Source organism: Phalangium opilio, unplaced genomic scaffold (genome assembly GCF_054372755.1).
Source record: "Phalangium opilio isolate 3A_F unplaced genomic scaffold, DU_Popi_V2 ptg000003l_1, whole genome shotgun sequence".
Taxonomy (NCBI): Eukaryota; Metazoa; Arthropoda; class Arachnida; order Opiliones; family Phalangiidae; genus Phalangium; species Phalangium opilio.
The window spans coordinates 7,187,914-7,209,465 of record NW_028324145.1 but is presented as its reverse complement, the minus strand read 5'-3'; the positions used below and the strand labels follow the sequence as shown (position 1 = coordinate 7,209,465).

The following is a 21,552-nucleotide window of genomic DNA, read 5'->3' as shown; positions in this document are numbered from 1 at the left end:
GGGGGGACTTAACGAAGTTGAGCTTTTCCTTTGCCATTATTATTTGTCCTTAATCTTAAGTTGACCTTTTTGAGAATTTATCTACAGCGAAATGCAAATACCAAGACTTGTAAGTTAACATGAGAAAAAAATTCTGTAAGCCTGATAACTTATCGCTATTATCCCTTTTCTTCAAGTTTACAAGCATCGTTACTATATTTACATTAGTGGGGTCTAATAACCGATAAAGAACTATCTAAATATTGCACTTTCTTTCAGACCCGTGAACCAGAAATTAGCCCCGCCCCTTTTCAAAATAGGCTTAAACATCTATTAATTGAAACGAAGTAAAGTTTTATCCTTTATTATTTCATCTCTCATTTTCACAAAATAATAAATTATTTATGTCCGTTCCATCTTTCTTTTTTTTTTTCAAGCCGAAATTTATACAGCATTATAAAGAGAACTTTCGTCCATACGCAAAACGTAAAATAACGGTAAGAAAATTTAATTAACGTAACAATTCGAAAAGTACTAATTGGATTCATCTAATAGTTTGATTATTAACAAATTATTTATTGTTTAAACTTAAGACATTAGCGTATCGTCTAGTTCCTCCTCCTTCATCTCGGCTTGACTGGCAACTTTCTTCAAGACTTTGTTGATGACATCCTGTAAGGAATCCCTGCCACCAGCGTCCAACATGGCTAAGTAAGTCTGTTGCGTTTCTTCTCCCGTTCTAAGTCCCAAGATAGTGACCAAGGCAAATTCGCTGTTAGCTTTGACCACGGTGTTCTTCTCCTTGGTACCATTGACGAGTAGCGGGACCACGGCTCTCACGAACTCTCTAGCTAAAGGATGGGGTAGCCTTTTACCCAAGAAGTTGCAGGTTAGGGCTACAACTTGTTTGACCTCGTTGGAACTGTGATTCATATTCTTAGCGAAAGTTGATAGTAGTTGCGGAGGACAGGTTTGTTTTTCCTTCAGTATATGGTAGAGGAAGTATCCCGTACCCCTGATGCCAGTTAAAGCGATGGGTAACCTATCGGCGCCCATGTAGGATATTAAAGTTTTGGCAATTCGATCAGTCCAATCTCCTTTGATTAATTTTTCTGGAACTTCTTTTAAGGCGATCATGAGGGCGACGCTTTTACCGTGTCTCATCATCCACTCGTTCGACGCGTCATCGTCTAGTAACTGATCCTTCATAAGGGATTCAAGTTCCTCTTCGGGTAACCATTTCATGATGGCTCCCAGGCATCCAGCCGCAGCGACGCGACAATTGTCATCCGTCGTAGCGATTAAGCCATTCATGGTGTTGGTAATAGCTCTACGAATAGAATCTGACATTTTATCGCCAGCTGGAGTAACGACGCATCTCAAAGCGTGTAGCATCGTCTCTTTTATGGTAATATCTTCGGTATTTTTGGCGCTGTTATGAAGTTCGGTGAATAGAGGGTCGCATCGAATGTGAATGGTTATCAAGTGACTCAAAGCGGAAGCCGCTCTCAATCGTACCAAACGGTGGGTGTCGCTCAGGGCTTTTAGAAAAGTGGTCTGTAGTTGGGGTAAGAATGGTTTCAACATGGCGCCGACTTTCTCCAGCAACAGGGCGAGCGTTTCCAAGATGGCAACTTTGACGTTCCAACTGAAACGGTCTCCTAGGATACGAATCAAGGGTCCAGTAATGTGTACGACGGATGGTTTCAAGGCGTCCGCGCTCGTAAGTTGAATGACTTCCCCCAATCCTTGGGCAGCTTGTTCTTTTAGTTCGGGAACCCCGTTTAAGATGGCATCACGGAAAACGGGCAGGATAGGAGTAATTCCTTTTGGTAGGCAAAAGCCGGGCAGTAAGGTTTGTCCTTTCAAATCGCTGACGGCGAATCTAACAGCTTGACGTATATCCGCCACGTGTTGGATCTGTTCGTTAGGATTGAGAGTTTTTATGACGGCATTTAACGTTTCCCAGCTCAGTTTCAAAAGAATCGGGTCAGTTTCCGTGAAGAGGTGAATCAGGCCTCTCAATAGTTGAGAGACGTAAGAGTTGATGTCCGCTTTCGTGTGACTACAAAAGGCGCAGAGTAAGGCTACGGCGGCTTGACGGTGAGATAAAGATTCTTGTTTCGAGGCTTCTAATAGGGTGTCAATGATGGTACGAACGCCGACGTCGTCGGTTACCGATAAAACGACGGCTTGGCAGTATTCCAGTTCTTGAGCTTCGTTGGGAGTTCCGAAGGCTTGTCCCAAGGATAGTAATAGAGCCGGTAAAATTCGACTCAAGTGTCTGGTTAGAGCGTCTCCAGCTACCGTTGATAGTAAAGATAAAGCTTTGGTATTGACCGGAGGAGTGGTCAATTGGGGGACCAAGTAAGGTAAGACGACTTTGCTCTTGATGGCCATAACTTGTCTAAGTCCGTCCAGGGTATATTCGGCTTGATCCGGGTCGCTTAGTTGTTGAAGTAAAGGCGGAATGATGTCATCCAGGGCTCGTACTCCCACTGTTAAATGTAAACTATCGAAGGTTTTCGCCGCGGCTACTCTGACTTCCGGTAACGGGTCGCAAAGAGCCATTTTAATAGTGGGTACTAAACTATCGACGAAGTTGAGGACCATTTCTCTACTAGTCGAGGACATGATTTCGCTTAGTCCAATACAAACGCCTTGTCTTTGATCGGCGCGATCCGATTTCAAGCCACGTTCCAAAATAGGTATAATTTCCGGTAGGACTCTTTCGCCTAATTTCCTAACTAGGTCACCCAAGGTTCTGGCAGCTACTTGACGTTTATCGTAGCTGTTGCTAGCCAAACACCCGAGAAGTAACGAGAACAAAGTTGGAAGAATTTCTCTTAATGTTCTAGGCGTGTTGGTGACCACCACCTTCCAGACGTGTAAGGCGGCTTGACGTACCATCAAAGCCACGTCGGATCTTCCCATATAAAGACCAGCTAGGACTCTATTTCTCCTTTCGCCTCCGAGTAAATGAATAATAGCCTTGTGAGATTGTTCAGTTCCGAAGTTATCATCTTCGTCGGCCGTTTCCGTGGTCATTTTTCCAGAAACTCCGGATATTTTGTACAGTAAGTCGCCCAACAGTTGTATGGAACTGTATCTGATTCGCCAATTAACGTCGAACAAGCCCTTTTCTAATTCAGGTAGTAGTAATTGAATAGCGGATTGAGCGTAGGTATTGACAATTCTTTGTCCAGCCTTCAAAGCAGTTTCTCGGACGAATTCGGTTTCATCCGCTAGGGCTTTTAGAATCGGAATAATAATTTGACCAATATAGGGGGTGAATTCTTTCGTGAAAACCACCGGTAGATAGATGAACATCATAATGTAACCGTCTTTGACGTGTGGGGCGATATCCGTTCTTTCAGCGGCGGCAATTATATCGGGTATGTGTTTGTGTAATTTTTCAACTCCAAGGCTGCCCATAACTTCGCTTAAACCTTGCGCGGCTCCCGATCTATCGACGGGGCTATTTTCCGAGGTTAGAGTCTGCATCAACCATGGTAGTAAATCTTCGAAGCTGCTTTCGCCCATTCCTTTGACAAGGGCACCCAAAGCTCTGGCAGAAACGCTTCGCACTTCAGGTACGGGATCCAACAAGGATTGTTTCAAGCCGGGTAAAATAGTTGGCAAATAGGGCGACAAGTCTTTTTGATCGGTTAAGGAGTACATGTTTCCAATAATTTGAGCGGCCATTTTTCTCGTACCAGTTGATCTGTCTTGAAAAGCCCGTTGTACCACTGGCATTATTAAAGCCAAGGAAGGAGCGTCGATAAAATGAACGAATCTGGTTTCCAAAAGAATTGACAAACAGGAAGAAGTCTTTTTCGATGGGTCTTGTAAAGCTTCCAGAAGATCGGGAACGATGGCTTGGATCTCCGGGTTTCTGATGACGGAGCCGATTTGTCTCAAGGCTTGAGCTCCCGCCTTTTGAACTTTAACGTGCGAGTCGGACAAAACTTCGATAAGTTTTGGTACGATACTTGGTAAGCAAGATGACAATTGTTTCGGGGCGCAAAAGGCCATGGCTCCTAGTAGTTCGACGGAACCGGCTTTAGTTCTCCAAGAATCTTCTTCCAAGGCTTGCAGCAAGGATGGTAAAACTAATTTAACTCCGTGAGCGCTGAGTTTACTCATGACGGCCTTGGCCGTATTGTCCGTAGCTTCCCGTACGAACTGATTACCATCTCCGAAACATAGCAGCAAATGTGGTAGGATGTGAACGATATAAGGTTCGAAAAGGCGGCCCAACATAATGCAAAGCATCTCCAAGGCGAATAGGGCCCCTTCTCTATGACGGTAATTTTTCTTGTCTTGAATAGCCTCGGTTAGGATGTTCATGATCTCCAATTGCTTCAAGGACAGGATTCCTAACCCTTTGACTAGTCCAGCCAATCCGTAAGCCGCTCCGCGTCGCTCTCCATAGTTATCAGCTTCCAGTAAAAGTTCCAAGAGTTTTTTCACAAGGATTGAAGCTTCCTCTTTGATGGCAGGTACTAAAGGTGGTAAGCAATTGGCGACAGCTTCTTGTACTTGTTGGGAAGGTTTAGACAGCGTTTCTATAAGTTTTCCAACAATGGGTTTTATTTTCGAATCGCCTTTGTCCAAATGACGCGCTAAGGTTCCCATTAGAATTACCACACTCTGTCGCACGGCGTCGTAATCGGAATTATCAGGCGCTTTATCCAAAAAGTCTTCAAAAACTGGTAAGAGAATACCGGTTGATTTATTGCCATGGATACCAACGATAGAAATGGCCGCGTCCAGCATAGATTTCTGTACCAATGGATGGCGATCTCTCAAACCGTATTCGACAAAGAAGGAGATCATTTCGGTGACTTGATTTTCATTTAAATCTTCAGCTAGTTTGTTTAGAGCTTGGGCTATACCCAACCTTGGTTCCCAGTCATCCGGGATAGATTCCACACTGACACGTCCAAAGAAATCCATGACTGGTAAAGGCCGGACAAGTTTTTGATGATAAACTTCCAAGATCTTTTCTATGAGACCAGAGAGTCTGTCGGGGTAAGCTTTGATAATGGCGCTAACCGCGTCGGCAGCCGATACTCTCACTACGTCTTCCGGGTGAGTGATGTCCGAAATGATAGCATCGCATATGGATGGGTCTAAAGAAAGTCTAGCGTCAGCCCATATTGATTCCGCGACGGCTCTTATATCCTCTTCGGGGTCAAACTTCGCTATAAAGATTCTTCTCATGATCGTCTGACCATCTTCATCTTCGTCCGGAAATAAGTCCGCCAATATAACCAAGCTCTCCAGACTGGCTTTACGAACGGCATTGCTAGGCGACTGGAGAGCGTTTAGTAACGCCCTAAATTCGGACATAGTGGCTTGTCCTAATCCATCCGCGATACTTTGCGCCACACTCAATAAGACATCGCTAGCGTCTTTTTCCATCCTTCCAACAGCGTTACCAATGACAATTACCAAAGTTTCTAACATTTGCTTGATGGGCATGTTAAAAGAACTCTCGTCATCGACGTCCTTCAACGCCACTTGGACGGAAATCAAATCCAAGCATTTTTTCACAACTTCCTCAGACGTGTTTTTATCGGTAAGAAGCAAGTTCAGAAGCGGGAAAACGTAGGCAAACGCGGCTCCAGATAAGAAATGGTTCGCTAGTTGATTTACTCGTTTTTCGATGGCGTACTTAATATCTTCTTTTAGCCAGTTTTCGTCAAGTTGACAAGCTGGGTCGATGATTCTTAAGGTAACATAAGCCAAACCTTCCCCAAAAATTTGGTCTTTCGGTTCAAAAACGCATTTGCTCATTAAGATATAAATTTTTGTAGCTTGTGGGGCGCATAGAGGAGACTTGAACAGTGTTAGGAAAAGTTTAACCAACTCTCCAGCGGATTTGGCCAAGTTTTCACCATTCTTCTCCAAGAGCCCTTTAATAATCAGTACAGCTTTTTGGTACTGAACGTCCAAAGCCGCAATCTTCTTTCTAATAGCGCTTTCTTTGTCTAGTTGAGCTTTCTTAGCTTCGAGTTGTTTCTTGCTTAGTTCGGGTTCCTTCACCATTCCTTTGGCCTTCTTTTTGGCTTCCAATTCTTTCTTCAACTCCATTTCTTCCATTTGCTCTTTGTGGGAGTACAATTTGCTTTCTCTTTTAACGTTTCGATTGTTAATAGTTTGCTCTTTCAGGCTTTCAATGACGCTGCTATCGTATAGAACTCCTTCGGGCGTCAAATATATATTGTATTCTTCAACAGTGATGGTTTGAAGACTGGGTTGTTTCATGATGTCAGTGACGTATTTTATAGCGGGTGGAAGAAACTGATCGGGAGACATTCGGATTAAGGTTCCCAGAGCGCTGGTAGTAAGAGGCGAGACATCGTCAGTCAAAACCATGTTTTGAAAGGATTCCTGTTCCTCTTTTAAGAACTTGTCGGCATCCAGTCCTAGCTTGGCAAGCAATTTGTCCCAGAGTTTTGGAACTCTGTTTGAAAGTACCGGTAAGCTTGACGCAAAGAGACTTTGCTTTCCAAGTAACTTGGCATCACTCTCTTCCATCTTATAACCAGAGCAAATTCCCAAGAGACATTCGACTAAAATTACTGTGCGTATTGTTAGGGTACTTGTGGTTTTATTTTGACTAGCTACGTTGGTGCTATCACTGTCCACTTTCTCGATGACGTCTTGTACGTTAATCTTCTCTGAATATGATGGTAGCTCTTGTAGTAAAGCTTGAGCGAATTCGCAACCTCCAATGGCCGAGATGATCTTCTTTGTTGAAGCCAAAGCCTTCAATCTTAATTCTCTTGATGGATGAAGCAAGCAAAACAGCATAGCTTTGACTGCCATCTCGGTTTTACTCATGACAGAAGTGTAATGATCCAGGATAAGGTATTCTATCAGAGTGGGAACGTAGCAAAGTACTTCGGGTGAAGCGGAGTTGAGGAATTTCTCTGATAAGAGGGCCAACTTTTGTAAATCATATAAGGAAGCCACTTCATTTTTAAGCTTGGCCTCTGATTCAACATCGGTTGTGTAGAGTTTCAGAATGAGGCAGGACGCCACCAAGCCTTCGGAAATGACGTTCACTTGGGTTTGCTGGGAAGAAATCTTTTCCAAAGCTTTGACTAAGATTGGTGCCAATTCCATGGCTTGCGAAATGGTGTTGCCTTGGAAAGTGGTATACATGCATTGGAAATACGACACTCTGATCAGAGGAGTGGCTGACTTTTGTACAATGCCCTTCTTAAACCAATCAATCAGTGTGTCTGGTACTTTGTTGGTCAACTTAGAACACCAGAGAGACATCATCTTCAAAGCGTGGATGACAGTTCCTTCGTGGATTTCCAGTTTCAATACTCCTATAAAGTGGTCAATGGTAGCGTCACTAGCAGTTTGCTGCATGTTAGCTCCCGAAATGGAGTGATGACTCAGGCTTCCTATGCCACTTAAGACCCCCATTCTTTGGGTAACGACCGTCAGCTTTCCTTCTGATCCATTCAATATGGAGAAAAGATGGTCAACCAATTTGACAATGGCATCTGGACTGCTACATTGCTTGGCTAAATATTCAAAAGCCTTGATGGCATCCTTGCGGCAAGAATCTTCTTTCATACAGAGATGGACTCCCAAGCTTTTTCCCAACTCGGTGGCATATTGGCTTAAATCCAGGGAGACAGAATCAATAACTATGCCTACAGACTCCAATATGACCTCGGGGTTTCTTAGAAGAGCTTTCTGCATGGCTGGTAAAATTTGTTGACTAAATTCCTCATGGTTTAATTCTTTCAGAAAAGGTCGCGAGTGTTCTAAGACATTGTAGGGTACTTTATTTTTGCTTCCAAAAACTAGTTTAACAAAATTTTCCAGAATGATTTGCTTGTTGTTGGGGTTATTTTCTTTATTCTTAGCCAAGTACTTGAAGAGGAATCCCCAGATAACTAGATTGGTCAAATTTGGATCCATTTTAGAGATAACTTCAAAGTATTTCTTTCCACATTCGGTGTTTAGTTTCCATATAGAACACATTTTCTTGTAGGCACATTGGTTCAATCCAAGCCTACTAGGAATAGTGACAGCGTACAAGAGCTTGCTTTGTATCTCAACTATCTTTTTGAAATAATTAAAGTTTATTTCGGCGCTTTTAAGGCAATCTTTCGCCAAAAGAGTGGACCAATTCAGGGCTGTCAGGGCTATTTTAGCGATACTTTGGGACCCATTTAGAAATCCATATTCTGTGGTTGTAATATCAAGAACTTTAACAAGATAGATCCTAGAATTTGTATGCGATGCCAGTAGGTCTTCTATAAGTTTCAGGGGCAATCGTCTAGCTTTAGCTGACGAATACCGAGGCAGAGTCAGTCGTAGAGCGGCGCATATTTCTTTTAAAATGGCATCTGGAACATCTCCTTTCAAGACCCGGTGTAACTGCTCAAAGAGAGCTATTCGTTCCAAGGAACTTGATGTTTGTATTTTAGACGGTAGGTCTACCAGGGCTTGATTAGTTTGGCTCACCATGATGGTAAATTTGTTTTTGACCCTGTAAATTAAGTTTTAGAATAGTTTCAGCATTTACCCAAGTTATAATAATCCAACGATGTACAGTTGAAGGGGTTGAACTGATTTTTTTTTATTTAGTACACACAAGACTTTAAATTATCTTACTTTTATAGTTTTAAGCCTAAACTAATACATTGTAATCTCGAATACGAAATTTTAAAATTATTTTCGATGCGAAATTAATATTAAAATTAAATCAACACGCCTAATTCCTTAACTTGTTCGAACTTCGATAAGGGTCCACCGTCCACGACTCCACGAGGCTTGACGGAGTTGACGGACTGAGTAACTGACGTCATGCCAGTTAACCAATCACCTTTCAAACGAAGGAGCTTCGCGAGTGGTTGACTCGTGCCTTGTGACCTAGCTGGAACGTTGTCTGCTATTAGGCTTAAGTCGCGGCAGTTACCGGTTTAAGCAAGAGTGGCTTCATTTTATTTATTTATTTATTTGGACTAGCAACGTACATGCAAGCCTTAGGCTTTTGTGGTACGGACGGAATGATTTGAATTTTGACATGAGAAATTGAGAATAGTAGACAAATATTAGAAATTAAATGAACAGTGCATATGTATAATTAAATAAAGATTTTAAACAGGAGGATAGCAAACAGATTTTAAAATTAATTAAAGGTTTTAAACATGAGTTTGGTAACGATTATAAAATGAGACAGTAAACAATAATTAAGATCTAAGATTAGTTAATAATTTGACTTGAGAATAGTAAACAAATATTGAGAATTTAAGGTGACCAAGCGCTTGAGGGGATTTAATTAAAATATAGGAATAGAAGAATTGGTCATGAGAGTATATACTAATTTAAGATTTAACTACCATGGGGTTGTAGGTAATTAATTAATGAAGGAATTTCCAGGACGAGTGGGGGGAGTGACTAGTGCATTGGATTACAAGTGAAAATGTTGAGAAAGTGCAGCGCGGAATTTAGACCTTATAGGGATAGAGATTATTGATTCTGGGAGTGCGTTCCAATCAGAGATGACCGAGCTTGTAAAGTGATGTTGACGGACTGAGGTCAACACTCTGGGTTTTAGTATTTTAAGGGAGTGACCCCTAGTAGAGGATAAGGGTGCCGGTTGGAAGAATGTATCGATATCCAGCGCGAGCTTATTGTTAAAGAAATCGTGTAAAAGACAGAGATTATTAATTAAATGACGCGTGTGGACTGGGTCGATTTGGAGTTTCGATAATCTTGTAGGGGCTGGGAGTTTCTCAAGTTTGTTGGTTAATTTAGTGAATTTATTTTGAGCCTTTTGCAGGGTGGCAATGCTGGAAGAGGACGACGGTGTCCATATGGGGGAGGCGTAGTCAATAATTGGTAAAGCTAGGGCGTTGTAAAGAATTTTGATGAATTTTTGAGAACGATTATTAAAATTACGACGAATTAGCCCTGAAAGGGAGTGAATACGTTTACTGATTTTGTTGGTATGAGAGGTAAATTTTAGGTTGGGTTCCATGGTGACACCCAAATCGGATTCGGATAGGGTGCCTCTTATGGGCTTACCATAGAGAAGGTAGGTATGATGCGGGTTAGAAGAACCCAGGTGGAGTACAGCGCATTTGTCCACATTGAAGCGAAGGCCATGATTAGTGGCCCAGACTTCAACAGAGTCCAAATCCGCTTGGAGGTTGGCTAAGTCTAGAGCAGATTTTATGCGATGGGAGAGTTTAGTATCGTCTGCGAAAAGCAGAACGAGCGCGGATTTCACAACAGATGGAAGTGAGTTAATAATGACGTTAAAGAGGAGGGGACCTAGGACCGAACCCTGAGGGACACCTTGCTCAACAGAAGCCCAAGAAGAATGGTGGCCCTGGAAGATTACCCTTTGTTTGCGTTGGGATAGGTAATTAGTCAACCATAACAGCGCAGTGCCAGTAATTCCCGCTTTGGATAGGGCCTCAAGTAGTTTATAGTGGGGAATGCTATCAAATGCTTTGGCTAGGTCTAGGTATATTACATCGACGCTAAAGCCATCGTCGAGCCATTTGGTCCAGTGGTGTGTAGCTACAAGTAGGTTAGTCACGCATGAGTGTTTGTGGAGAAAACCATGTTGGGCTTGGGAGAAGAAAGTATTCTTGTCGAGAAAATCTAATAATTGGTTATAAACTAAAATTTCGGCGATTTTAGGGACCTGATTGAGGGAGCTAATTGGACGATAATTAGAGACTTCAGTCTTAGAACCTTTTTTGAATATAGGTGTAATATTCGCCTCCTTCCAATGGGCAGGTAGAATACCAGAAGAGAAGGAGGCGGATATTATACGGTGAAGAGGGTGACTTAATAGGGGAGGTACTAATTGGCAGATATAATTTTTACAAACTTTTTTTACAAACTTGCAGATACTTCTTGTAACGAACCCCTCGAAAAGTTTGCAAAACAGAAACCTAATTTGCAGATACTTTTTTCACTATTTTTACAAAATTGCAGATACTTTTTTTTACAAACCATATACTAATTTGCAGATACAATTTAAATTTTTTTTACAAACTTGCAGATACTTTTTTACAAACCAGATTTTCGTCTGCTTACACTTTAAGCATGTGATAATGTAATCTCTCAGAGAAGTTAAAGAGCTACATCTTAATTGCCTAACTTTTTTAATGCTGTAGAAAGACACTCTAAAGGAAATGATTTTACCAACTAATTATTTAAGTAACTTTTATTGGAAATAATGTAGAAAGACACAAAAAATTCTTACAATCATTAGTGATTTTCATTTTTTTAAAAGTAAAATATTTTCCTATGAGTAGACTGAGTAGACTCTTTCGCAAGTATACTTTTAAATTTTCTAAAAACTTCTCCAGAAATGAGTTTTCCTCCAAGGAAATGGTACTAATTAGTGTCTAAAATTAATTAAATATTATTACTAATTATTATTTACCATTTTCATAGGATTTAATGGGAAAAAACCAAGAAATCGATTTTGCCGATACTTTTAAAACATCTCCAGAAATGAGTTTTCCTCCAAGGAAATGGTACCAATTAGTGTCTAAAATTAACTATCAATTATTTATAATTATTATTTACCATTTTCATAGGATTTAATGGGAAAAAAACCAAGAAATCGATTTTGCAGATACTTTTCAATTTTTACGAACATCTCCAGAAATGAGTTTTCCTCCAAGGAAATGGTACCAATTAGTGTCTAAAATTAATTAATAATTATTTATAATTATTGTTTACCATTTTCATAGGATTTAATGGGGAAAAAATCAAGAAATCGATTTTGCAGATACTTTTAAAACACCTCCAGAAATGAGTTTTCCTCCAAGGAAATGGTACCAATTAGTGTCTAAAATTAATTAAATATTATTACTAATTATTATTTACCATTTTCATAGGATTTAATGGGAAAAAACCAAGAAATCGATTTTGCAGATACTTTTAAAACATCTCCAGAAATGAGTTTTCCTCCAAGGAAATGGTACCAATTAGTGTCTAAAATTAATTAATAATTATTACTAATTATTATTTACCATTTTCATAGGATTTAATGGGAAAAAAACCAAGAAATCGATTTTGCAGATACTTTTAAAACACCTCCAGAAATGAGTTTTCCTCCAAGGAAATGGTACTAATTAGTGTCTAAAATTAATTAATAATTATATCTAATTATTATTTACCATTTTCATAGGATTTAATGGGGAAAAAACCAAGAAATCGATTTTGCAGATACTTTTAAAACACCTCCAGAAATGAGTTTTCCTCCATGGAAATGGTACTAATTAGTGTCTAAAATTAATTAATAATTATTTATAATTATTGTTTACCATTTTCATAGGATTTAATGGGGAAAAAATCAAGAAATCGATTTTGCAGATACTTTTAAAACATCTCCAGAAATGAGTTTTCCTCCAAGGAAATGGTACTAATTAGTGTCTAAAATTAATTAATAATTATATCTAATTATTGTTTACCATTTTCATAGGATTTAATGGGGAAAAAATCAAGAAATCGATTTTGCAGATACTTTTAAAACACCTCCAGAAATGAGTTTTCCTCCAAGGAAATGGTACCAATTAGTGTCTAAAATTAATTAAATATTATTACTAATTATTATTTACCATTTTCATAGGATTTAATGGGAAAAAACCAAGAAATCGATTTTGCAGATACTTTTAAAACATCTCCAGAAATGAGTTTTCCTCCAAGGAAATGGTACTAATTAGTGTCTAAAATTAATTAATAATTATATCTAATTATTGTTTACCATTTTCATAGGATTTAATGGGGAAAAAATCAAGAAATCGATTTTGCAGATACTTTTAAAACACCTCCAGAAATGAGTTTTCCTCCAAGGAAATGGTACTAATTAGTGTCTAAAATTAATTAAATATTATTACTAATTATTATTTACCATTTTCATAGGATTTAATGGGAAAAAAACCAAGAAATCGATTTTGCAGATACTTTTAAAACATCTCCAGAAATGAGTTTTCCTCCATGGAAATGGTACTACTTAGTGTCTAAAATTAATTAATAATTATTTATAATTATTGTTTACCATTTTCATAGGATTTAATGGGAAAAAAATCAAGAAATCGATTTTGCAGATACTTTTAAAACATCTCCAGAAATGAGTTTTCCTCCAAGGAAATGGTACTAATTAGTGTCTAAAATTAATTAATAATTATTTATAATTATTGTTTACCATTTTCATAGGATTTAATGGGGAAAAAATCAAGAGATCGATTTTGCAGATACTTTTAAAACACCTCCAGAAATGAGTTTTCCTCCAAGGAAATGGTACCAATTAGTGTCTAAAATTAATTAAATATTATTACTAATTATTATTTACCATTTTCATAGGATTTAATGGGAAAAAAATCAAGAAATCGATTTTGCAGATACTTTTCAATTTTTACAAACTTCTCCAAAACCTTTTTTTTAAAAAACAAGTTGTACTCCATTAACCTCTACAATTAAATAATGATTTATTCCAGCTAACATTTATCATTTTCATAGTTTTTCATGGGAAATTATCTAGGCCTAGTAGATATATATGTAAAATTTGACAATTTTCCTGTAGAAAGCCCCTTCCTGCCTTTGACTGCTTGTTTGAGCTATGGGCATTTAACATGGAGTGCCATTACTCCGTGAAATGTTTTGTAGCACATATTTTGTTATACATGTTTCTATTTCAGCCAATAGGATCTCAAGAATTTTGCAAACTCCATAATTTAGTTTACATGTATGTATATCAAAGCCATGTCTCTCATGGGTATTATTAGAGTGGGTATTTTTGTGTGTCTGTTATTGTTTTTTGAATAGGGTAGTTTCTCTACGGAAATGGTACTAATTTGTCTCTAAATTTATTTAATAATTATTTCTAATTACTGATCCTTAATATAATTATAATTGGACTTTTCAATTATTTAAACCTCGATTTCCACACTTTGGCTACCTAAAAACAAGGAGAAAAAATGTTCAACTTTTATCGCTTTAATAATTATTATAAGAAAGTCGTCAAACACCTTATCAGTCACGATACTAATCCTAATTAAAACTATTTATTAAGTTTAATCCACACATTTGTGCTACCAGACTTGCTCGACAGATGGCGAGAATGCATGGACTATTTGAAAGATATTTTCAATTTTTAATTCCTAAGCCTTGTCTCTCCTTGTGGCGGGCGTTTCAAAATATTCTGAACTTTAGTCAGACGCCTGGGTATCGGGTGGTTTTCAACCAATCCTGTGGAAATTAATTTAAATTATCGATTTGAGACAACTAATCACGATAAAAAACTACCTATTCAACCACCATAATAATTATTCCACGATATTTTAAAATGTTTCACCCTTAGACATTATAATTTTATCAAGAAAGTCAGGGATTTTCGATTTATGCTCTATCTGATCTCGTAATGTTAATCTCTGTGGAGTTTAACATTAAGAGGTTACTATGTTTCTCGCAAGTTAGACTCAAGGTTTCCCGACCAATTTTCACAACATATCTCATACAGCTCTAGCAAAGGCTGAAAAGGTATGGTATGGTATCTCATTTCTCGTAGGGTGAAGTTTAGTTAACAAATTTGTATGCTTCAAAAAGAAAACTATTTTTAAACCATTTGGGCCTACTTTTTTTCTTGCTGAGAGCCAGGTTGCCGTTTCATGTCATTGGTGATCTATACATATCCTTTGGTTATTACATTCCAATTTCGCTAATATGTCGAACTTACTGTTTTGGAGGCCCACGGACAGTTGACGGTAAATAATTCACTGTCCATGGGAGACCGCAAAAATCTGAGATGGCGTTCTTGCAGTACTGTTTTAATCCTCGCAGCGAATAAACCCTATAGAGGAATTTACTAACACTTTACCTTAAATAAAGTTACAAGAAAAAGCTTAAAACTGGACGTAATTACAACAGTAACCCAGCTTATATGGTAAAGGTACGCGTGACGCAGCGATTGGCCCTTCCAATCATATCCTCAATGGCATCTTTGATGAGGGACTCTAGATAAGTGAACGAAAATACAATGCAATTTTGTGTCCATGGCGACTATAACTTGGATGAGGATCGCTGCTGGATCTTTAGCACCCGGACTGTCTCCAAATTCGCGTTGATCTTCAGGCCCATCCGAGTCCGGTTCAGCAAAGTAACTCACCGTCAACTGCTTGGTAAAAGCACGCACCACCTTCGGCCTCTTCTTCGGCATGAACCCGGTGACGTTTTTGTTGTTTTTTTTTGTTACTGAAATAATTGCACATCGGTAAACTTAACCATGACTTAATTATAGTTTTTTACATTTGATATAAAGGCGGTAGGTTTAGCAGATTTTTTTATACAACGGCTAAAACAGAACTCCCATGTGCGTGTTGATATAACAGGCTGGCTGGAAATCGGACTCCTAGATGAGACTGGATTTGAAGTGACTACTTCTTTGGACGTGTTTACATCATTAGATTCGCTTTGAACATCAATACATGGTTCATCAGGTGGGACTGATCATGACATTGTAATTAGATGATATCGGTTTCTCCGAACAGTATCACTAGGAGTACTGAGAACATAGGATCGAGGTTTTTTTGCCAATTTCTGGAAAGTTGCTTCTACCCTAAGGTCGGTAATCCATACGTTTTCACCTTTTTTTCGAAAAGAGTCAATGTCTCGAGTCTGTGACGTCATAATTTTCTTTGTTTCTAGCGGCTATGGTCTTCACGTTGTCGTTCCACTTCAAATGGAGGAGTGGCTGGGATCAACTATTTCTCACATTTAGGCAAGGTGGAATGCAATTGTCATAGAATGAGGAGTTCCGCAGGGGTGTAGCCATTTTCTAACGGTGTAGAACGGTATGAAAGCAATGCCTGGCTGCTCTCTTTACTATTTTTGAGGGCCTTTTTTATGACATTGACTGAGGCTTATACGAAGCCATAGTCTTTCGCGAAACGGGCGAAATCAGCTGTATTTTTAAATTGATGGCTGTTATCGCTTTTTACTATTTCAGGAATTCCATGTGTTGAAAATATTGATTTTATGTTGCTGATGACAGTTTTGAGAGTTTTGGTCACGGAGTACACGAACTTTTAAATATCTTGAATAAAAGTGTGTGACCCGCAAGTACCATTTTCCCTGAAGGTAGAAAAGATCCATCGCAACAATCTTCTAAGGTCTGACAGGAAAGTCAGTCGGACGAAGAGGCTCGTGGTGATTGTTCTTCTTCGATGCTGTTTGGACAGGACTTTACTTTTTCTTCGATTTGTTTCAACATGCCTGGCCACCATACGGATGATTTGGCTCTCTCTCCAAACTTGCTGATACCTTGATGCCCGTGATTAGTTCTTTCGAGAATGTCTCTGTGTAACGTATGGATTACCGACCTTAGGGTAGAAGCAACTTTCCAGAAATTGGCAAAAAAACCTCGATCCTATGTTCTCAGTACTCCTAGTGATACTGTTCGGAGAAACCGATATCATCTAATCACAATGTCATGATCAGTCCCACCTGATGAACCATGTATTGATGTTCAAAGCGAATCTAATGATGTAAACACGTCCAAAGAAGTAGTCACTTCAAATCCAGTCTCATCTAGGAGTCCGATTTCCAGCCAGCCTGTTATATCAACACGCACATGGGAGTTCTGTTTTAGCCGTTGTATAAAAAAATCTGCTAAACCTACCGCCTTTATATCAAATGTAAAAAACTATAATTAAGTCATGGTTAAGTTTACCGATGTGCAATTATTTCAGTAACAAAAAAAAACAACAAAAACGTCACCGGGTTCATGCCGAAGAAGAGGCCGAAGGTGGTGCGTGCTTTTACCAAGCAGTTGACGGTGAGTTACTTTGCTGAACCGGACTCGGATGGGCCTGAAGATCAACGCGAATTTGGAGACAGTCCGGGTGCTAAAGATCCAGCAGCGATCCTCATCCAAGTTATAGTCGCCATGGACACAAAATTGCATTGTATTTTCGTTCACTTATCTAGAGTCCCTCATCAAAGATGCCATTGAGGATATGATTGGAAGGGCCAATCGCTGCGTCACGCGTACCTTTACCATATAAGCTGGGTTACTGTTGTAATTACGTCCAGTTTTAAGCTTTTTCTTGTAACTTTATTTAAGGTAAAGTGTTAGTAAATTCCTCTATAGGGTTTATTCGCTGCGAGGATTAAAACAGTACTGCAAGAACGCCATCTCAGATTTTTGCGGTCTCCCATGGACAGTGAATTATTTACCGTCAACTGTCCGTGGGCCTCCAAAACAGTAAGTTCGACATATTAGCGAAATTGGAATGTAATAACCAAAGGATATGTATAGATCACCAATGACATGAAACGGCAACCTGGCTCTCAGCAAGAAAAAAAGTAGGCCCAAATGGTTTAAAAATAGTTTTCTTTTTGAAGCATACAAATTTGTTAACTAAACTTCACCCTACGAGAAATGAGATACCATACCATACCTTTTCAGCCTTTGCTAGAGCTGTATGAGATATGTTGTGAAAATTGGTCGGGAAACCTTGAGTCTAACTTGCGAGAAACATAGTAACCTCTTAATGTTAAACTCCACAGAGATTAACATTACGAGATCAGATAGAGCATAAATCGAAAATCCCTGACTTTCTTGATAAAATTATAATGTCTAAGGGTGAAACATTTTAAAATATCGTGGAATAATTATTATGGTGGTTGAATAGGTAGTTTTTTATCGTGATTAGTTGTCTCAAATCGATAATTTAAATTAATTTCCACAGGATTGGTTGAAAACCACCCGATACCCAGGCGTCTGACTAAAGTTCAGAATATTTTGAAACGCCCGCCACAAGGAGAGACAAGGCTTAGGAATTAAAAATTGAAAATATCTTTCAAATAGTCCATGCATTCTCGCCATCTGTCGAGCAAGTCTGGTAGCACAAATGTGTGGATTAAACTTAATAAATAGTTTTAATTAGGATTAGTATCGTGACTGATAAGGTGTTTGACGACTTTCTTATAATAATTATTAAAGCGATAAAAGTTGAACATTTTTTCTCCTTGTTTTTAGGTAGCCAAAGTGTGGAAATCGAGGTTTAAATAATTGAAAAGTCCAATTATAATTATATTAAGGATCAGTAATTAGAAATAATTATTAAATAAATTTAGAGACAAATTAGTACCATTTCCGTAGAGAAACTACCCTATTCAAAAAACAATAACAGACACACAAAAATACCCACTCTAATAATACCCATGAGAGACATGGCTTTGATATACATACATGTAAACTAAATTATGGAGTTTGCAAAATTCTTGAGATCCTATTGGCTGAAATATAAACATGTATAACAAAATATGTGCTACAAAACATTTCACGGAGTAATGGCACTCCATGTTAAATGCCCATAGCTCAAACAAGCAGTCAAAGGCAGGAAGGGGCTTTCTACAGGAAAATTGTCAAATTTTACATATATATCTACTAGGCCTAGATAATTTCCCATGAAAAACTATGAAAATGATAAATGTTAGCTGGAATAAATCATTATTTAATTGTAGAGGTTAATGGAGTACAACTTGTTTTTTAAAAAAAAAGGTTTTGGAGAAGTTTGTAAAAATTGAAAAGTATCTGCAAAATCGATTTCTTGATTTTTTTCCCATTAAATCCTATGAAAATGGTAAATAATAATTAGTAATAATATTTAATTAATTTTAGACACTAATTGGTACCATTTCCTTGGAGGAAAACTCATTTCTGGAGGTGTTTTAAAAGTATCTGCAAAATCGATCTCTTGATTTTTTCCCCATTAAATCCTATGAAAATGGTAAACAATAATTATAAATAATTATTAATTAGTTTTAGACACTAATTAGTACCATTTCCTTGGAGGAAAACTCATTTCTGGAGATGTTTTAAAAGTATCTGCAAAATCGATTTCTTGGTTTTTTTCCCATTAAATCCTATGAAAATGGTAAATAATAATTAGTAATAATTATTAATTAATTTTAGACACTAATTAGTACCATTTCCTTGGAGGAAAACTCATTTCTGGAGATGTTTTAAAAGTATCTGCAAAATCGATTTCTTGATTTTTTTCCCATTAAATCCTATGAAAATGGTAAACAATAATTATAAATAATTATTAATTAATTTTAGACACTAATTAGTACCATTTCCATGGAGGAAAACTCATTTCTGGAGATGTTTTAAAAGTATCTGCAAAATCGATTTCTTGGTTTTTTTCCCATTAAATCCTATGAAAATGGTAAATAATAATTAGTAATAATATTTAATTAATTTTAGACACTAATTAGTACCATTTCCTTGGAGGAAAACTCATTTCTGGAGGTGTTTTAAAAGTATCTGCAAAATCGATTTCTTGATTTTTTCCCCATTAAATCCTATGAAAATGGTAAACAATAATTAGATATAATTATTAATTAATTTTAGACACTAATTAGTACCATTTCCTTGGAGGAAAACTCATTTCTGGAGATGTTTTAAAAGTATCTGCAAAATCGATTTCTTGGTTTTTTCCCATTAAATCCTATGAAAATGGTAAATAATAATTAGTAATAATATTTAATTAATTTTAGACACTAATTGGTACCATTTCCTTGGAGGAAAACTCATTTCTGGAGATGTTTTAAAAGTATCTGCAAAATCGATCTCTTGATTTTTTCCCCATTAAATCCTATGAAAATGGTAAACAATAATTATAAATAATTATTAATTAATTTTAGACACTAATTAGTACCATTTCCATGGAGGAAAACTCATTTCTGGAGGTGTTTTAAAAGTATCTGCAAAATCGATTTCTTGGTTTTTTTCCCATTAAATCCTATGAAAATGGTAAATAATAATTAGTAATAATTATTAATTAATTTTAGACACTAATTGGTACCATTTCCTTGGAGGAAAACTCATTTCTGGAGATGTTTTAAAAGTATCTGCAAAATCGATTTCTTGGTTTTTTCCCATTAAATCCTATGAAAATGGTAAACAATAATTATAAATAATTATTAATTAATTTTAGACACTAATTGGTACCATTTCCTTGGAGGAAAACTCATTTCTGGAGATGTTCGTAAAAATTGAAAAGTATCTGCAAAATCGATTTCTTGGTTTTTTTCCCATTAAATCCTATGAAAATGGTAAATAATAATTATAAATAATTGATAATTAATTTTAGACACTAATTGGTACCATTTCCTTGGAGGAAAACTCATTTCTGGAGATGTTTTAAAAGTATCTGCAAAATCGATTTCTTGGTTTTTTCCCATTAAATCCTATGAAAATGGTAAATAATAATTAGTAATAATATTTAATTAATTTTAGACACTAATTAGTACCATTTCCTTGGAGGAAAACTCATTTCTGGAGAAGTTTTTAGAAAATTTAAAAGTATACTTGCGAAAGAGTCTACTCAGTCTACTCATAGGAAAATATTTTACTTTTAAAAAAATGAAAATCACTAATGATTGTAAGAATTTTTTGTGTCTTTCTACATTATTTCCAATAAAAGTTACTTAAATAATTAGTTGGTAAAATCATTTCCTTTAGAGTGTCTTTCTACAGCATTAAAAAAGTTAGGCAATTAAGATGTAGCTCTTTAACTTCTCTGAGAGATTACATTATCACATGCTTAAAGTGTAAGCAGACGAAAATCTGGTTTGTAAAAAAGTATCTGCAAGTTTGTAAAAAAAATTTAAATTGTATCTGCAAATTAGTATATGGTTTGTAAAAAAAAGTATCTGCAATTTTGTAAAAATAGTGAAAAAAGTATCTGCAAATTAGGTTTCTGTTTTGCAAACTTTTCGAGGGGTTCGTTACAAGAAGTATCTGCAAGTTTGTAAAAAAAGTTTGTAAAAATTATATCTGCCAATTAGTACCTCCCCTTAATGGGGCGGCAAAGTTGCGTAAAGGCCCGGTCACACGATAGCGATTTGCCTTAACGGTACAGATTGTGCAGAAACACGGAACACACCTCCAACGTCCAAACGATAGTAATAAAGCTTGTGCAAACGGCATAAAAACATGTGCAAATCGACGGAGCACACGGCTTGGCCCCCGTCTACAGACACCAGCTTTGTTGTACACAAAGAGATTGCACGTGCTAACCCTTCGGAAGTGCGTTGCTTACGCATGCGCGAGTGCTAGTTTGCACGCTCTACTCTCGTCTTGGTCACACGCTCATTTTTAACCGCAAACGTCCTTGAACAAACCTAGTTGTGTCGGGAAACCCGAGCGTGTGGACGGAATGACGTTGGCTTGTGCAAATCGATTAGCGCGATTTGCGTAAACATTGCACTGCTGAAGAATTTGTTCGTGCAAACTCGGTTTGCACCGCGGCCAAACGACAGCGACCCTGACATATGTATAATTTGCGCAATACAACTGAAACACCCTTCTTGCGTCCACACGATGCTAATGTTTGTGCAAACGTCATTATTGGCTTTTCTGTTGCAGAGGTGCCATAACGTCCATGATCGCAAAATGTGCCCTAGTGATATGTTCTTATTATATGGTTTTCTCTATTCTTTATTATTGAAACGCAAGAGCCAGAAACGCCCACGAAGTAAATGGTGTAAAAC

The 21,552-nt window shown here is 37.6% G+C and overlaps 1 protein-coding gene and 4 long non-coding RNA genes across 46 annotated transcripts; 2 read left to right on the top strand and 3 right to left on the bottom strand.

Moving 5' to 3' along the window:
- Positions 1–327: 327 nt before the first annotated feature.
- l(3)80Fj (lethal (3) 80Fj) lies at positions 328–8,800 on the bottom strand. Its single transcript, XM_089838847.1, has 2 exons — positions 8,632–8,800; positions 328–8,506 (listed from the first exon to the last, which is right to left on the bottom strand). Exon 2 carries the CDS (start codon positions 8,482–8,484, stop codon positions 568–570), a length of 7,917 nt encoding a protein of 2,638 aa, XP_089694973.1. The 5' UTR covers positions 8,485–8,506; positions 8,632–8,800; the 3' UTR covers positions 328–567.
- A 2,385-nt stretch (positions 8,801–11,185) lies between these two features.
- On the bottom strand, positions 11,186–15,619 carry LOC149717438 (uncharacterized). 3 transcript variants are annotated; one of them, XR_016366813.1, is made up of 20 exons: positions 15,295–15,619; positions 14,912–15,240; positions 14,726–14,839; positions 14,625–14,671; positions 14,484–14,521; positions 14,296–14,420; positions 14,019–14,238; positions 13,396–13,948; positions 13,249–13,304; positions 13,102–13,157; positions 12,808–12,863; positions 12,661–12,716; positions 12,515–12,570; positions 12,368–12,423; positions 12,074–12,129; positions 11,927–11,982; positions 11,781–11,836; positions 11,625–11,689; positions 11,478–11,533; positions 11,186–11,387 (listed from the first exon to the last, which is right to left on the bottom strand). It is a non-coding gene; the product is annotated as an uncharacterized LOC149717438 (long non-coding RNA). The 3 variants fall into 3 exon arrangements; XR_016366812.1 differs by lacking the exons at positions 12,074–12,129; positions 12,661–12,716 and having other exon boundaries at positions 12,368–12,378; positions 12,526–12,570; positions 14,296–14,521; XR_016366814.1 differs by lacking the exons at positions 11,478–11,533; positions 11,625–11,689; positions 11,781–11,836; ... (4 more) ...; positions 12,661–12,716; positions 12,808–12,863 and having other exon boundaries at positions 11,186–11,360; positions 13,049–13,157; positions 14,296–14,521; positions 15,295–15,618.
- On the top strand, positions 11,246–13,486 carry LOC149717439 (uncharacterized). 10 transcript variants are annotated; one of them, XR_016366802.1, is made up of 13 exons: positions 11,246–11,373; positions 11,583–11,675; positions 11,886–11,968; positions 12,032–12,115; positions 12,179–12,262; positions 12,326–12,409; positions 12,473–12,556; positions 12,620–12,702; positions 12,766–12,849; positions 12,913–12,996; positions 13,060–13,143; positions 13,207–13,290; positions 13,354–13,486. It is a non-coding gene; the product is annotated as an uncharacterized LOC149717439 (long non-coding RNA). The 10 variants fall into 10 exon arrangements; XR_016366804.1 differs by lacking the exon at positions 12,032–12,115; XR_016366803.1 differs by lacking the exon at positions 12,179–12,262.
- Positions 15,620–16,249: 630 nt separating the features above from the next.
- LOC149717436 (uncharacterized) lies at positions 16,250–20,495 on the top strand. 2 transcript variants are annotated; one of them, XR_016366816.1, is made up of 17 exons: positions 16,250–16,352; positions 16,427–16,682; positions 16,737–17,065; positions 17,138–17,251; positions 17,306–17,352; positions 17,456–17,681; positions 17,739–17,958; positions 18,029–18,729; positions 18,821–18,876; positions 18,968–19,023; positions 19,262–19,317; positions 19,555–19,610; positions 19,702–19,757; positions 19,849–19,904; positions 19,995–20,059; positions 20,151–20,258; positions 20,324–20,495. It is a non-coding gene; the product is annotated as an uncharacterized LOC149717436 (long non-coding RNA). The 2 variants fall into 2 exon arrangements; XR_016366815.1 differs by lacking the exons at positions 16,250–16,352; positions 18,821–18,876 and having other exon boundaries at positions 16,544–16,682.
- LOC149717437 (uncharacterized) lies at positions 16,492–20,451 on the bottom strand. 30 transcript variants are annotated; one of them, XR_016366784.1, is made up of 12 exons: positions 20,311–20,451; positions 20,165–20,247; positions 20,009–20,101; positions 19,569–19,652; positions 19,423–19,505; positions 19,276–19,359; positions 19,129–19,212; positions 18,982–19,065; positions 18,835–18,918; positions 18,688–18,771; positions 16,765–18,624; positions 16,492–16,599 (listed from the first exon to the last, which is right to left on the bottom strand). It is a non-coding gene; the product is annotated as an uncharacterized LOC149717437 (long non-coding RNA). The 30 variants fall into 30 exon arrangements; XR_016366782.1 differs by lacking the exon at positions 16,492–16,599 and having other exon boundaries at positions 17,032–17,167; positions 17,224–18,624; XR_016366783.1 differs by lacking the exon at positions 16,492–16,599 and having other exon boundaries at positions 17,053–17,147; positions 17,224–18,624.
- Positions 20,496–21,552: the final 1,057 nt, after the last annotated feature.